At 40.9% G+C, this 14,205-nt stretch overlaps 1 protein-coding gene across 3 annotated transcripts in view; it reads right to left on the minus strand.

Moving 5' to 3' along the window:
- The window catches only part of NAA35 (N-alpha-acetyltransferase 35, NatC auxiliary subunit), a 32,965-nt gene extending 18,922 nt beyond the window's left edge, over positions 1 to 14,043 (minus strand). Inside the window, exons 1-8 of one of the 3 annotated variants that reach the window (XM_087715927.1) lie at positions 13,919 to 14,043; positions 12,854 to 12,987; positions 8,672 to 8,705; positions 7,376 to 7,490; positions 4,427 to 4,501; positions 3,115 to 3,282; positions 2,200 to 2,266; positions 357 to 400 (exon numbers count right to left, since the gene is read on the minus strand). In XM_087715927.1, coding sequence (XP_087572053.1) covers positions 357 to 400; positions 2,200 to 2,266; positions 3,115 to 3,282; positions 4,427 to 4,501; positions 7,376 to 7,490; positions 8,672 to 8,705; positions 12,854 to 12,977 — 627 coding nt within the window. In that variant the 5' untranslated portion in view covers positions 12,978 to 12,987; positions 13,919 to 14,043. Of the gene's footprint in view, positions 1 to 356; positions 401 to 2,199; positions 2,267 to 3,114; positions 3,283 to 4,426; positions 4,502 to 7,375; positions 7,491 to 8,671; positions 8,706 to 12,853; positions 12,988 to 13,789 lie in introns of all 3 variants that reach the window. The other 2 variants (XM_087715925.1, XM_087715926.1) reach the window with 2 other exon arrangements.
- Between the last annotated feature and the right edge of the window lie 162 nt (positions 14,044 to 14,205).

Consider the following 14,205-nt stretch of genomic DNA (forward strand, 5'->3'; position numbering starts at 1 on the left):
CTTAGTTTGATATCTTATTAGAATCATCTTATATTCATTCCTATCTGATAAAGTAGTTCAAAAATAAATTTTAGTTAAACGAGAGCCTTACCTTTTGGGACAAGATCACAGAAATTATCAATGTAACAAGCCAAATGCCTACCAATATCCCAATTCTTGCCATTCATACTATCTCTGTGCCAAATATATCATACAGCAGGGAACGACTTTTACATTTTAAAGTACACCCCAACAGTTTTATTGATTCTGTACATTAGTCAAAATATTAGTGTTGTATATTTGAACAATTTGTCCATATTTCATTATATTAGAAATTGCTTTATATACCTAACTTCTGAAATAGTCAACAGAAATACCTTAACTCGCCGTTGCAGGTCATCTTCAACATCTTTTAGCATACCTTTAGTATGGAAAAATATTATTCAGTTCAGCAATATGAATGCTACTGGGGGAAAAAATCACTTAGGTACAAAAGTCTGAGAACAGGACAAACAGATTCAGGTGCTTTCCAAGAATCTTGGAAAGCTGTTTTTTTTTTTAAAGACACCATATGTTTTGGTAAAGCATCATCTGCTTGGTTTCCAAAATCTACTCCTATTTTTTTTAGCATGTCTCTGGGGCCAAAGCAAGCTAGAAAATTTTTCAGGAGACAAGATCACTTTTAGCCACTGATAAAAGATGAGGAATTTAATCAATATAATGTACTTCTACCAAGAACAGTACTGAAGACAGGCAATGATACAGATAAAAATAATTTGCTTCAGAAAAAAAAAAAACCCTAAAACATCTAGCCAGGAATTTGCACCAAATTACTGACTTTGGTTTTCAGTGTGGTCCAAGATCACCGTGTCTTTAATTCTTTGTACTAATTAAGAACTTGGGTGTTCAGTTTTTATTCCTACTTCAAAATGCATGCATAAAAACATTTTCCTTTTAGAATCTTACTATTTATAATACAACTTTGAAACCTATTTATTTGTTTATTTTATTCAGAAAATTTATATAGCTGCCAATTTGTTCACAGTGACTCTAGGCGGCTTACAACCAATGAAGAAACACACTATAATAATAATAATAATAATAATAATAATAATAATAATAATAATAATAATAAGTTATTATAAGATACAGCTATAAGATACACAGCTGGTATCGTTAACTGGACACAAGCTGATTTGGACATTTTGGACCGAAAAACCAGGAAACTAATGACAATGCACTACAGTTTACATCCACGTGGTGATACTGATAGACTATACCTGCCCCGAAAATCAGGGGGCAGAGGATTATTACAAGTGAAGCAAACAGTTGAAGAAGAAAAACATGCACTGGCTGATTATTTAAAAGAAAGTCAAGAACATCTATTAATCGAAGTAAAGAACAAAAATCTACTGAAGGCCCAACAGACGAAACAAGAATACAGAAAAGATGTGATAAAATCAAGAATGGAGAGTTGGCAGAACAAAGCACTGCATGGCCAATTTCTGGAAAAAATAAAAGATAAAGTGGACAGAGAACAAACTTGGTTATGGTTAACAACAGGTACATTAAAGAAAGAAACAGAGTCACTAATCCTGGCTGCGCAAGAACAAGCTATCTGCACAAATGCCATTAAGGCCAAAATCGAAAAATCCTCTGATGCCAAATGCAGACTTTGCAAAGAAGCTGATGAAACTGTTGATCCCATACTCAGCTGCTGTAAAAAAATCGCGCAGACTGATTATAAATTGCGGCACAATTCAGTAGCACAAATGATCCATTGGAATTTGTGCAAAAATTATAATATTAAAACAGCAACAAACTGGTGGGAACATCAGCCTGAAAAAGTCACCGAAAATCAGATGGTCAAGATCTTGTGGGATTTCCGTATACAAACCGACAAAATACTGGCGCATAATACACCAGACATCACACTGGTTGAGAAAAATAAGGTCACAATCACAGACATCGCAATACCAGGTGATAGCAGGGTCGCCGAGAAGGAACATGAAAAAATCGCAAACTACCAGGACTTAACGCATATTACGAAAATACGTTACAACGTCCTAGGCCCCTCGATGGGGCCCGACTAGTAACCAATGCCAAATCCGGCGAAACAACTGGCCGCTGTGATACAATTGTATAATATTAATAATAATAATAAACAACTTAGACTTTATTCATTCAAACTAACAAAGAGACAATGAATTTGAATTTTACCTGTAACTCTAAGATCTGTCACACTGTTTGCCATCTTAAATCCGTACGTCATAGACTGAAAATCTTCCTAAATACAAAAGTGGGCAGGGGGTGGAGTGAAGAGAGTTTTGCAGTCAAAACATATTTGCCACAAGTAGCAATTTGCTTCACAGAATTTCTGCAGCCTGCATTTGTACCACTAGATATTTTCAGAAAACACTCAAAATGTTAGGAATTAATATTATTCCCACTTCTATATGACTTGTTCCACAGCACACATTTTATGTAGTTTCCTAAATAATACCATAAACTTTATAAAAAGGGAAGCTTTACTAGTGATTTCAGGCTTAATTTATGAAAATATAGTTTAAATGAACTGCATTTTCCTAATTCAAAAGTTACAAGAAATCTTGTTTTCAACTGAAGGAGAGATTTAGTTGTTTTAGACACAAGCCTTTCTAACTTTGATTTGTTCATAATAAAAAAAATAAAACTGCATATACTTTTAAAGAAAATTTATATGGCTGCCTAACACACTCCCAGATTTTCTTGGTGTTTTCAGTTATATGAAATACTTCCAACTGAGAAAGGGCAAACCTGTTATAATAGCACTCAGTACAAAATGAGGGATACATCAAGCACAAAGGAATGAAGAGTTTTGCATCTATACATGTAAGCTACCCTACGCAACTATGGAAGAAGATGTTCCAGAAAGTGTATCTTTAACTGAAAGCAAGAGGAGAAGCTTATAAATTACAGCAAATAAAATGTAAAAGCAAATTTAGTATCTTGAGAAAGAGCTCACTATAATTAAAAAGACAAAGATACTAAGAGATAAGAAATAATGGATTAAAAACTATAAAAATAGCCAATTACATCTCGAAGGAATGCAAGTTTATTGAAAAAGAGAAAACATTAAACCAAGAAGAAACTCACCTCTTCAAATACTGCTGCTTTGTTTACTTTTTCTCTAGCAATATCGCAAATTTTCAGGATACCCAGTGCAAATGCCTTCATAGTAGGATCCTCAATAAAGTCAGGATTATGAATGTAGAGGCAGGTGAATACTGTCTGTGCCAAGGAATGGCCTTCTAGCCACGTTATCTGAAAATATTGAGAAGGTAATAAGGGGCATCAGAATATTTAAGACAACAACAACAACAACAAAATCTCATTTTGTCCTGAGCATGGAAGAAACATTAAAAAAATTTCTTGCTTTGCTATTCAGGTAGAACTCTTGAAAATGCTACTTTGAGCCTGGAATATTTTTCAGTTGTGGTATAAATAATACATGGGTATAACAACATGCAGAGACACAAACCCCTCTCATTGAGTATCTACTTAAATATCCTACCTAAGACTATGATAACGCTTATACCTATGGTGACCATATTTTTTTGGAAAAAAACTAAAAGATAAACCTGAAAAAGGGACAAGCCTAAAAGAGGTTCATAAAGATAACAAAAATTAATCATGCATACTTATAACATTGCTTTACAAAAGAAAACAAGAGTGAAACCAAGACAATAATGAAATGAAAAAAATCTAAAGGGCACCTTGCTATCCCTTATAATAAAGGGAATACCACTCTACTCTAGTTTTGACTAGATTCCATTTACTTTCATTAGGGCCAAGTGGTTGATGATGTTATGGTGCAATGTTTTAGTACAGCCATAAGAATCCTACTCTAGCCAGAGCCTTTGTAATATGGACCATTATGTGAGGGGGGGGGGAGACACCAGATAAATCCCTTCCTATTTCTATCCAGAATATTGTATTCTACTGTGCCTTTCAATTCCATTCATGGGCTGCACTGACATATGGTTATGCATCTTGGTCCCCTATTATAAAAGAAACTGGTTGCACCCACCCTATACTATTATCATGTATGGAGAGGAAACGTTTTTTGTAAGTTCAAAATAGGAATTCCGCTTTATTAAAGTTGTGTCCAAACACAATGGCTTGTTTGTTTCAGAAAACACACCAACTTAATTTTCATGCACAATGAATACTATTTTATCACAAGCAGTCATTATCTTTAATAAGATCTACTCTCTAAATCAGGTTTTTGGAGCTACAACCTTGAAAATGAGTTAATAAATTGGACTTATTCAGAATTAAAATATTCTGGTTAGAACCCGGGCACAAACTGCTTCAGTTCTGCTTTTATTAATCCAAAACCTACTTTAAAGGCTTAAAGAAAGAAGTTATTTCCACTCAAGCAACATTAAAAATATTACATTCTTACCAAGCAGCAAAAGCAAGTGTCCATTATTCCTATCAGTTCAGGCAAGGATAAGTCTTTAACTTTAATGGTCCCATCCTTTAAAAGAACAAGGGGGGAAACATGAGGTTTCTATTAGTAATAAGTGAGAATAAAATTGTGAGGAAATATTTCCATTTACTGTTGCAATTACTAGCTGAGGCAAGGGATTTGGTTCTCTCCTGACAGGCAAAACTGACCTATGAAGGAGAGAAAAAAGGACAATCTACTACTGTAGCAGTTTTTCTTATCAGTCAGTATTGTAATCTCAAGCCTCAGTGTGCTCCCTAACATATTTTTTTGTGATCCCTGGACTTCTCTCCAACTATCTCTCTGAAAACGTGATGTTTGTTTCCTATTGTTTTAATGTGGGAAATGTACAAAAACCTAAGCCCTAAAACGGGAGTAATAGGTAAAACCAAACAAAAACTCACTTCCTAAACCCAGAATATCCTGCCTCTGCCCACATCCCCCTAATGTGAAATGGTCATTCACACTTTAAATCATCCTGTTCATTTTGGTCTTTATTCCAAACAAACATAACTGCAATCCCCTCCTGCAGAAGGTTGCCTATTCTTTGCAACTTTAATAACTTTGCAACTTTAATAAGATTTGTATGCTGCCCACTCCCTAGGGCAGTGGTTCCCAAACTTGGCAACTTTAAGACTTGTGGACTTCAACTCCCAGAGTTCTCCAGCCAGAAGAGCTAGCTGGAGAATTCTGGGAGTTGAAGTCCACAAGTCTTAAAGTTGCCAAGTTTGGGAACCACTGCCCTAGGGACTCTGGGCGGCTCAATTCCTCCAGAAAATGAATGCGGACATTATTTACAATAGATATTTGAGTTATCCTGTTTTCATTTTGCTTGCTTCTTTTTTAATTTCCTGTGTTGTACAACTTTGATCAGGATTAACCAATTCCTGATTACTCTGTAAATCCTTCTGAGAATCTCAAGATGTTTTACATTCCTGAATAGTGAGTAATAAGAAAATAATATAAGAGAATCCTGGATGAAATGGATTATCTTAATGCCTTTCAATCAGGCCCACAGATAAAATGGAAACGGCACTGCTGCTGCTCCACTGGATGACTATCAGCACCTGAATGAGCACAGGGGCAATCACATATCCTGTTAAATCTCTCAGCAGCACTCAGTATCATTAATCATTATCACAGTCCTGAGTGGGTGGATCTAGATAGTGTAATATGTAATCAAGAAAAAAGAGCTGGTGGCTCCTCCTAGCGGGTTGCTACACAGCCTAGTCCATTTTCTACATTCATTTTTTGATTTAAATGTATATGCTGCCCAGCTCCAGTATTAAGAGTTCTGGGATACTGAAGCACTCAATGGGACAAAGCCTGCTCAAACTGAAAATCAGAACGGTAGGCGTACTTTCTCAAAAACCATTGACTCCAGTGGCTCTAGATCAGGGGTGTCAAACTCAAGGCCCACAATATGGCTAGTTCTGGCCCATGGGACTGCCCTGGAAATGGTGAGGGGGGGGGGGTTGGCGCTTGCCATCCCACCCCACCTCTCCTCTCCCAGCTTTGCCCCACCTCACCCCACAGCAGCAGCAGCACCTTCGAAGAGTAAGTGTGGCCAGTGCTCCGAGAGCCGCCCACACCCACCTCTTAGTCTTACATGCGACTGGCCCTTTGAAGGCAACCATACCGCTGATGCAGCTCTCAATGAAATTGAGTTTGACACCCCTGCTCTAGATAGAGTTATACTCCCTTTATACAGTGAGTCTACAAACTGAGGGAACTCATGGATACAAGATTCTGCTTATATAGCTGATAGCACTCATAGGGAAGACTTTCAACAGCTTTGTGTATACCCAGTTTAGGATCACAATAATTCATGCCTTAATTCCTCCAGATTTGGTTGCCGCCACACATTTTACATGAGCCTGTCTTCAAAAATTCAGAAACTACAGCTACCTTCAGGATCACGTTAAAGCAGAATCTGCCTGTTTTATACACTTGACTTAAGAAGAGAGTTTAAAAGTCCCACTTTTTTTGAGAAATTAGAAGAGTGGGAGGAAAGAAACAGGAGTTTCCTCTGGCTGTCCTACAATTTTGGAGTAATTTGTCATCCAACGATTAGATGGTTCATTCACCCACATATTTAGGAAGATGCCAACAATCATACTTCTTTGTCTAGCTTTTGAAATCTAATATTTTAGCAGGCTTTTCTAGTTTTTACTTCATTTTTAACTCATAACACTCTTTCTTATAACTCAAATTTTAATAAAAATTTTCATAGTTTTTTTTAGAATACTTTAAACTACCTTAAATCTATTTATTTTGCAGACTAGTTATAAATTAAATATAAATATCATCAACCCTCAGCAGAATTATTTAATTGGGTTCTCTTAAGATGTTTATGATATAAGAGACATTCTTTAATTAGGATCAAGTTTCAGTGTGCGTGATTTGCTCTAAACCAGAAAATCAACGCATCATTGTTCAGCATTAACTGCTCACAAGTCATGTGTTTTTAAATATTATTGGTTGTTTTTATCCTATTCATCAGTTAAGGGATCTTCAATGTAGTATAAGGGAGAAAAAGAAGCATTACTTAAATCTCTTCATCTCTCAGAGCCAAGGTGGCGCAGTGGTTAAATGCAGCACTGCAGGCTACTGCTAGATCAGCAGGTCAGCGGTTCAAATCTCACCGGCTCAGGGTTGACTCAGCCTTCCATCCTTCCGAGGTGGGTAAAATGAGGACCCAGATTGTTGGGGGCAATATGCTGACTCTCTGTAAACCGCTTAGAGAGGCCTGAAAGGCCTATGAAGCGGTATATAAGTCTACTGCTATTGCTATTGCTAATATTGCTTTCTTAATGCAAGAAATTCACACTTATCACAATATTTGTAGTCATATAACAATGCATTATTTTTATGATTTATTAAACAGTTGACACTAAAACTAACCTTGATAGCTTGTTCGAAGTTAAGAACTTTACGATTAACTTGGTTTCCAATCATACCAGCATCCATCTTAGGATCCATCATTTCAATAGCAGACATGGCTTCAAACAGACCAAAACTAAGGATGTTCAGAAAAGAGAATAATTAAGTTTGTATTAGCAACTTAAACAAAAATTAATGCTTATGCAGTTTAAATGTATTGTGCAAACTTAAATATCCATCTTAAAAAGTACATCCAGAATATACTCTTAAGCAAGTAGAAATAGAGAATGTGAAAAATATTAGCTATTTTCAGTAAAAAAAATAATAATTCTATAAAATAAAATCTATAAAATCTATAATATATGAATATAATTTCTCTTCTCCGTAATTTTTATCTTCATCTACTTTTACCATTTTTATAGTAAGAAAGCAGATAATCAGACTCAAATATATTTCTGCTAACATAAATACATTATACAATCTTTTAGATAACCCTGTAGCATTTTGAAATTGTGAGAACAGGAATGCATAGAGAAAAGTTTACTGATTATTGTACTTAGGGCAAATAATCTCTCTCTAAATCTAACATTAAGCAAAGCTATCCTATTCCATTAAAAATTACTTTTAGTAGCATTATCACCCTATTTATACTGGTTTGGATTCCAATTCGTAAGATTCATTGAAGTTAATGGGATAAGTTAGTCATAACCAGATTTAGCACAGTATGTTAATAACTTTTTCTGTATCTTCTAGTACAGAAATCCTAAACCAAGAATCACATTTCAAAGAATAATCCCAATAACCCCAAGACATTAACATAAATTAAAAATGCCATTTTTACCTCAGCTAGGATTCAGATGAAAATCTAATACCAACTAGTTCAATGAAATTCACAACAAAGTCCAATGTTTAAATTACCAATGTATTTAAAAAATAAAATGATGTAATAGAGTTGTTTCTATAATACACTATCAAAAACCACTGAACCCAAGTGTATTTTTTATGACAGATAAAAGAAATTGATTTTACCTAAAATATATTTCAAACTTTAACAGATTTTTCTCTCCATTATCAAAACAAATTAATAGAGAATATTGCCTAATTTCAAACTTTTTATATAGAATGTAAGTTTGATTTAAGATGTATATTTTTACAGTAATAAAAATTTTAATTGTCCATACTATTTATATACTGACATACACTTTTATACCAAAGATGTCAGAATGTACCACTGAAATTAAGGATCTACCAAATATTTGTTTCACATCTGAATATATATATAACAAGTATAAACTTCTGTTCTTATGATAAACTCACAGTTTGTCATGAAGTAACTCTCCTAACTTCAATTCTAAAAAAGAATTACAAAAGAGTTAATTAGAAAACACTCCAAATGTTTTTTTATATACCATTTAATCAAAAATAAATTCACACAGTGAAAATATATTTCTACAGGTAATCCTTGACTTATAACCACTTGCTTAACAACCACGTGAAGTTACAACCAACCCTCAAAGCTACTTATGACCTAATTTTGAAGTTTCAATGACTGCTTCCCCACCTGTGCTCTGATGACCAAATTTGGGGCACTTGGCAATCAGCCTGCATTTATGGCCATTTGCAGTGCCCTGCTGTCACAAGACATCAATTTACAACAGGTTTGCAGGAAACTGCAGTTTACTTCCAGTTTCCAGCAAAAACTGGCCCATTGCGAATGGGTTTGCTTTATGACCAGTCTTCGCTTTACGACTGCTGCAAAAAAGGATGTAAAATCGGATTAGTCATGTGACTCCCCCTTTATAATAATCGCAAATAATGACTATAATTACCAGGCCTAATTATGGTTGTAAGTCATGGGCTACCTTTACCGAAACGTCATCATAGGCCTATCAGGAGTCTAGTTCTGCATTATTCAAACATATAGATATCAGGAAGCCCAACTGCTTAGGAGAGTCAGTTTGGTGTAATGTTAAGGCATTAGAGTAGAAATCGGGAGACGGTGAGTTCTAGCTCTGCCCTAAGCATGAAGTTGTCTGGCTGATCTTGGCCCAGTCACTCTCCCTCTGTCCTAGGAAAAAGACAACAAGTCACTTCTGAAAAATGTTGGCAAGAAAACCGCAAGGACTTGTCCAGGCAGTCGCCAGGAGACAACCCTGACTTGAAGATACAAAATAAATAAAAGATAGCAGATTTTATGAGAACTGGGAATTGCTTCCTTCCTCCTCCAAATCTCTATCACTTGAACACCTACGTAGAATGCTAGGATGGGCCTCAGGAACAGAGTGAAAGCTCTGAAAAGATGCACTCCAGAAATGTTCAGTCACTATGAAAAAATTCCCAGAAAAAAAAAAAACCCTGGGAAGTTTTCAGAAGTGGGGAAATGTTCAATATTTCATTTTTATTGCACAAATGCCATGACACCAGTTGTGGAGAAGGAGGAGATACAAGACACAAAAGGGTTGTGTCATCTGAGATTTGAGATTTGAGATTTTATTAATATTTGTAGGCCGCCCTTTTCCCTGAGGGGACTCAGGGCGGCTCACATAAAATCAGGGAGGGGGAATACGAAACAATGACAAAGACACATATAATAAAAGTAAAAGCAACATACATTCATCATTCGGGAGGGGCGGCTATCCTTGTCCCCAGGCCTGACGGGCTAGCCAGTTCTTAAGGGCTGTGCGGAAGGCCTGGACGGTGGCGAGGGTACGAATCTCCACGGGGAGTTCGTTCCAAAGGGTCGGGGCTACTACTGAGAAGGCCCTCCTCCTTGTGGTTGCCAGCCGGCATTGGCTGGCCGATGGGATACGGAGGAGGCCCAACCTGTGAGATCTAATTGGTCGCAGGGAGGTAATTGGCAGAAGGCGGTCTCTCAAGTATCCAGATCCACTACCATGTAGGGCTTTATGGGTGACTAATAGCACCTTGAAGCGCACCCGGAGATCGACAGGTAGCCAGCGCAGCTCGCGGAGGATAGGTGTTATGTGGGTGAACCGAGGTGCACCCACAATCACTCGCGCGGCCGCGTTCTGTACTAGCTGAAGTCGCCGGATGCTCCTCAAGGGCAGCCCCATGTAGAGCACATTGCAGTATTCCAGCCTAGAGGTCACAAGGGCCCGAGTGACTGTTGTGAGTGCCTCCCGATTCAGGTAGGGTCGCAACTGGCGCACCAGGCGAACCTGGGCGAATGCCCCCCTGGTCACAGCCGTCAGGTGGTGGTCAAACGATAGCTGTGGATCCAGGAGGACTCCCAAGTTGCGGACCCTCTCTGAGGGGTATAAAATTTGACCCCCCAGCCTGAGTGATGGAATATTAGTCGAATCTTTGGGAGGGAAACACAACAGCCACTCGGTCTTTTCTGGGTTGAGCACAAGCTTGTTAACCCTCATCCAGTCCATAACGGCCTCAAGGCCTCGGTTCATCACGTCTGCCGCTTCATTGAGTTGGCACGGGGCGGACAGATACAACTGGGTATCGTCCGCATATTGATGGTATCTGATCCCGTGCCTACGGATGATCTCTCCCAGCGGTTTCATGTAGATGTTGAATAGTAGGGGGGATAAGACCGAGCCCTGAGGCACCCCATATGTTAGGGGCCTAGGGGACGATCTCTGCCCCCCCACTAACACCGACTGCAACCTGTCCGAGAGGTAGGAGGAGAACCACCGCAACACGGTGCCTCCCACTCCCACCTCCCGCAGTCGTCGCAGAAGGATACCATGGTCGATGGTATCGAAAGCCGCTGAGAGGTCAAGGAGGACCAGGATGGAGGAATGTCCTCCATCTCTGGCTCTCCAGAGATCATCGGTCAATGCGACCAAAGCGGTTTCAGTGCTGTAACCGGGTCTGAAGCCTGACTGGAAGGGGTCGAGATAGTTTGCTTCATCCAAGGACCGTTGGAGCTGGAAGGCCACCACCTTCTCAACAACCTTCCCAAGGAAGGGAAGGTTGGAGACTGGGCGATAGTTATTAAGAACAGCTGGATCCAAAGATGGCTTCTTTAGGAGGGGTCTCACCACCGCCGCTTTCAGTGCGGCGGGGAAGTTCCCCTCCCGAAGAGAGGCGGTCACAACCGCCTGGATCCAGCCTCGTGTCACCTCACTGCTGTTAGTAACCAGCCATGAGGGACACGGGTCCAGTACGCAGGTGGAGGCACTTACAGCCCTCATGGCCTTGTCCACATCCCCGGGGGTAACATCCTGAAACTCAACCCAGAGATGTTCTACTTGATCCTCTTGTGCCTCGGCTGGAACTGCGGGGATGGAGTCCAAGTCCGACCAAAACCGAGCAATTTTGTCCGCTAAGAATTGGGCATAATCCTCAGCTCTGCCCTGCAAGGGTTCCCCCGCTTCCCTTTTATTTAATAGGGAGCGGGTTATCCTAAACAGGGCGGCTGGGCGGGACTCAGCGGACGCAACCAAGGTGGCTATGTGAGATCTTTTCGCTGCCCTAAGTGCCCTGGTGTATTCCTTGGTGCAGGTGGTTACCATTGCTCGGTTCGATTCAGACTTATCGGACCTCCATCGGTGCTCTAGGCATCTCCTCCGGCGCTTCATCTCCCGGAGTTCCTCGGTGAACCAAGGAGGTCTCCGGGATCCGCCGCCTCGGAGGGGCTGTAGTGGCGCAATCCGGTCGAGGGCCTCCGATGCTGCCGAGTGCCAAGCAGCAACCAGAGTCTCTACCGGACTGTGGGCGAAAGTGTCAGGAATGACCCCAAGCTCCGTCTGGAACCTTAACGGTTCCATAAGTCGCCTGGGGCGGAACCACCTGGTCGGTTCCTCCTCCCTACAGTGGGGGTTTGGTCTCCGGAAGTCGAGCCTCAGTAGGCAGTGGTCTGACCACGACAGGGGTATGATGTCGTTACCCCTCAGACCAAGGTCACAAATCCACTGCTCCGAGAGGAATACGAGGTCGAGCATGTGACCCGCCGAATGGGTTGGGCCCCGAATTACTTGGGTCAAGCCCATGGCTGTCATGGAAGCCATGAACTCCTGCGCCCCATCAGAGTGTTCACCGAGCGATGGCAAATTAAAGTCCCCCAGGACCATCAACCTAGGGAACTCAATTGCCAGCTCGGCTACCGACTCGAGGAGCGAGGGGAGGGCTGCTGCAACGCTGTTGGGAGGCAGGTACGTTAACAGCAAACCCACTTGACCCTTGAGGTCCAACTTTATCAGCAGAGACTCACACCCGACAAGCTCCGGAGCAGGGACCCTACGAGGAACTAACGACTCCCGGATAACAATGGCCACACCCCCACCCCTTCCCTGGGCTCTCGGCTGGTGCAGCACGCTGGCATCTGATGCCATTAATGAACTGAGTGAACTGAGTTTTGACAATTCGGGGCAATCAAAAATATTTGATGCTTTCAAGTAATACCGCTCAATCCTCTCCAGAAAAATCTTTGGTTATATATTGCAAATTTTCTCATAATATTCTCTCACAATTCCTGTTTATGTTTAGAAGCATCATCTAAATTCCATATTCAGCGTGACTTACCTTTACAGCAATCTTCAAAATCTTGGGTGATGTCTATCCAGCTTGTGTTACCCTTTTCCATCTTCTCAGCTATATTCATCTCCCATCCTGAATCATCATCATCTATAGCAGCTTTCATAACCATGGCCTTAAACCTGCACAGATGTTAGGACATTTAAAAAATTAATCCTGGAAATTCTAGCAGTGCTAGCCAAAGGACAGTGGCAGTGTTTTAACTCAATTTTCTGGATTTATACAGAGTCCTCGACTTATGACCACAACTGAGCCCAAAATTTCTGTTCAGATATTTTTTAAGTGAGTTTTGCTCCATTTTACGAACTTTCTTGCCACAGTTGTTAAGTGAATCACTCTAGTTGATAAGTTAGTAACCCAGCTGTTAAGTGAATCTGGCTTCCCCATTGACTTTGCTTGTCAGAGGGTCGCAAAAGGGCATCACGTGACACCCCCCCCCCCCACTGAAATGGTGGTAAGCATGAACCAGTTGCCAATCATCTGAATTTTGATCACATGAGCAAGGGAATGCTGCAAAGGTGGTAACTGTGAAAAAAACCTGGTCATAAGTCGCTTTTCTCATTGCCATTGCAACTTTGAAAGGTCACTAAATGAACGGCTGTAAGTCGAAGACTGCCAGTACAATGGACTGACCCCCCCACCAGCTGGGTCATCACACCTCGCTTCTGATTCAGAGTATCTAGAAAGTAGAGCCAGAGACTTTAAAACACTCCTCCGATCTAGTAAGTTCTTAAAGCCTATCGCTGTGCTGAGAGCGGGCGAGGCTAGTTGGGATAAGCCTCTTTGTGCCCCATCAATGCCCAAATCGGCGAGGTGCCCCATCAAAACCCCAAGCAGAGACAGGCAGGCACGGTATCCCTTGATCCCAGACAGAACAAGGAAGGATTCCTCAGCAAACCGAGTCTAGGGGACTCGGCCTCTCACCTGCCTGTCCACTGGGGATGGTGGCCACGCTGGAATGCCGCTTCTCAGCCCCGCAACTGCTATTTCTCTAGCCGGCAGCGCGTGACGTGGGGTGGGGAGGAGAAGAGAAGAGAGGTGGGCGTCTCTTACTCGGTCTCCTCCGAGCCTCTGCCCTCCGGTCTCGCGCAGCCGGCTGGAGAAAACACACATACACAGCTACTTCCCTTTCCCTTCTCCAGCGTAAATCATATAGCCGCAACAGCGCAGGCAGAACCTTCCGCTACCGCGCTTGCGCAGAATTCTATTTACTTGACGAACCCCGGATGAGAGGACTCCAAGGGTCTGTGGAACCCTGTTTTTCCATAGAGATAAAAAGAAGAGAAGGAGCCGCAGAATACAGACCGGATTTCCTGCCGCGGTTCTTTGTTGGAACTCTC

Source organism: Thamnophis sirtalis, unplaced genomic scaffold (assembly GCF_051295495.1).
Source record: "Thamnophis sirtalis isolate CommonGarterSnake01/CBP01778 unplaced genomic scaffold, rThaSir2_p1.2 scaffold_5, whole genome shotgun sequence".
Taxonomy (NCBI): Eukaryota; Metazoa; Chordata; class Lepidosauria; order Squamata; family Natricidae; genus Thamnophis; species Thamnophis sirtalis.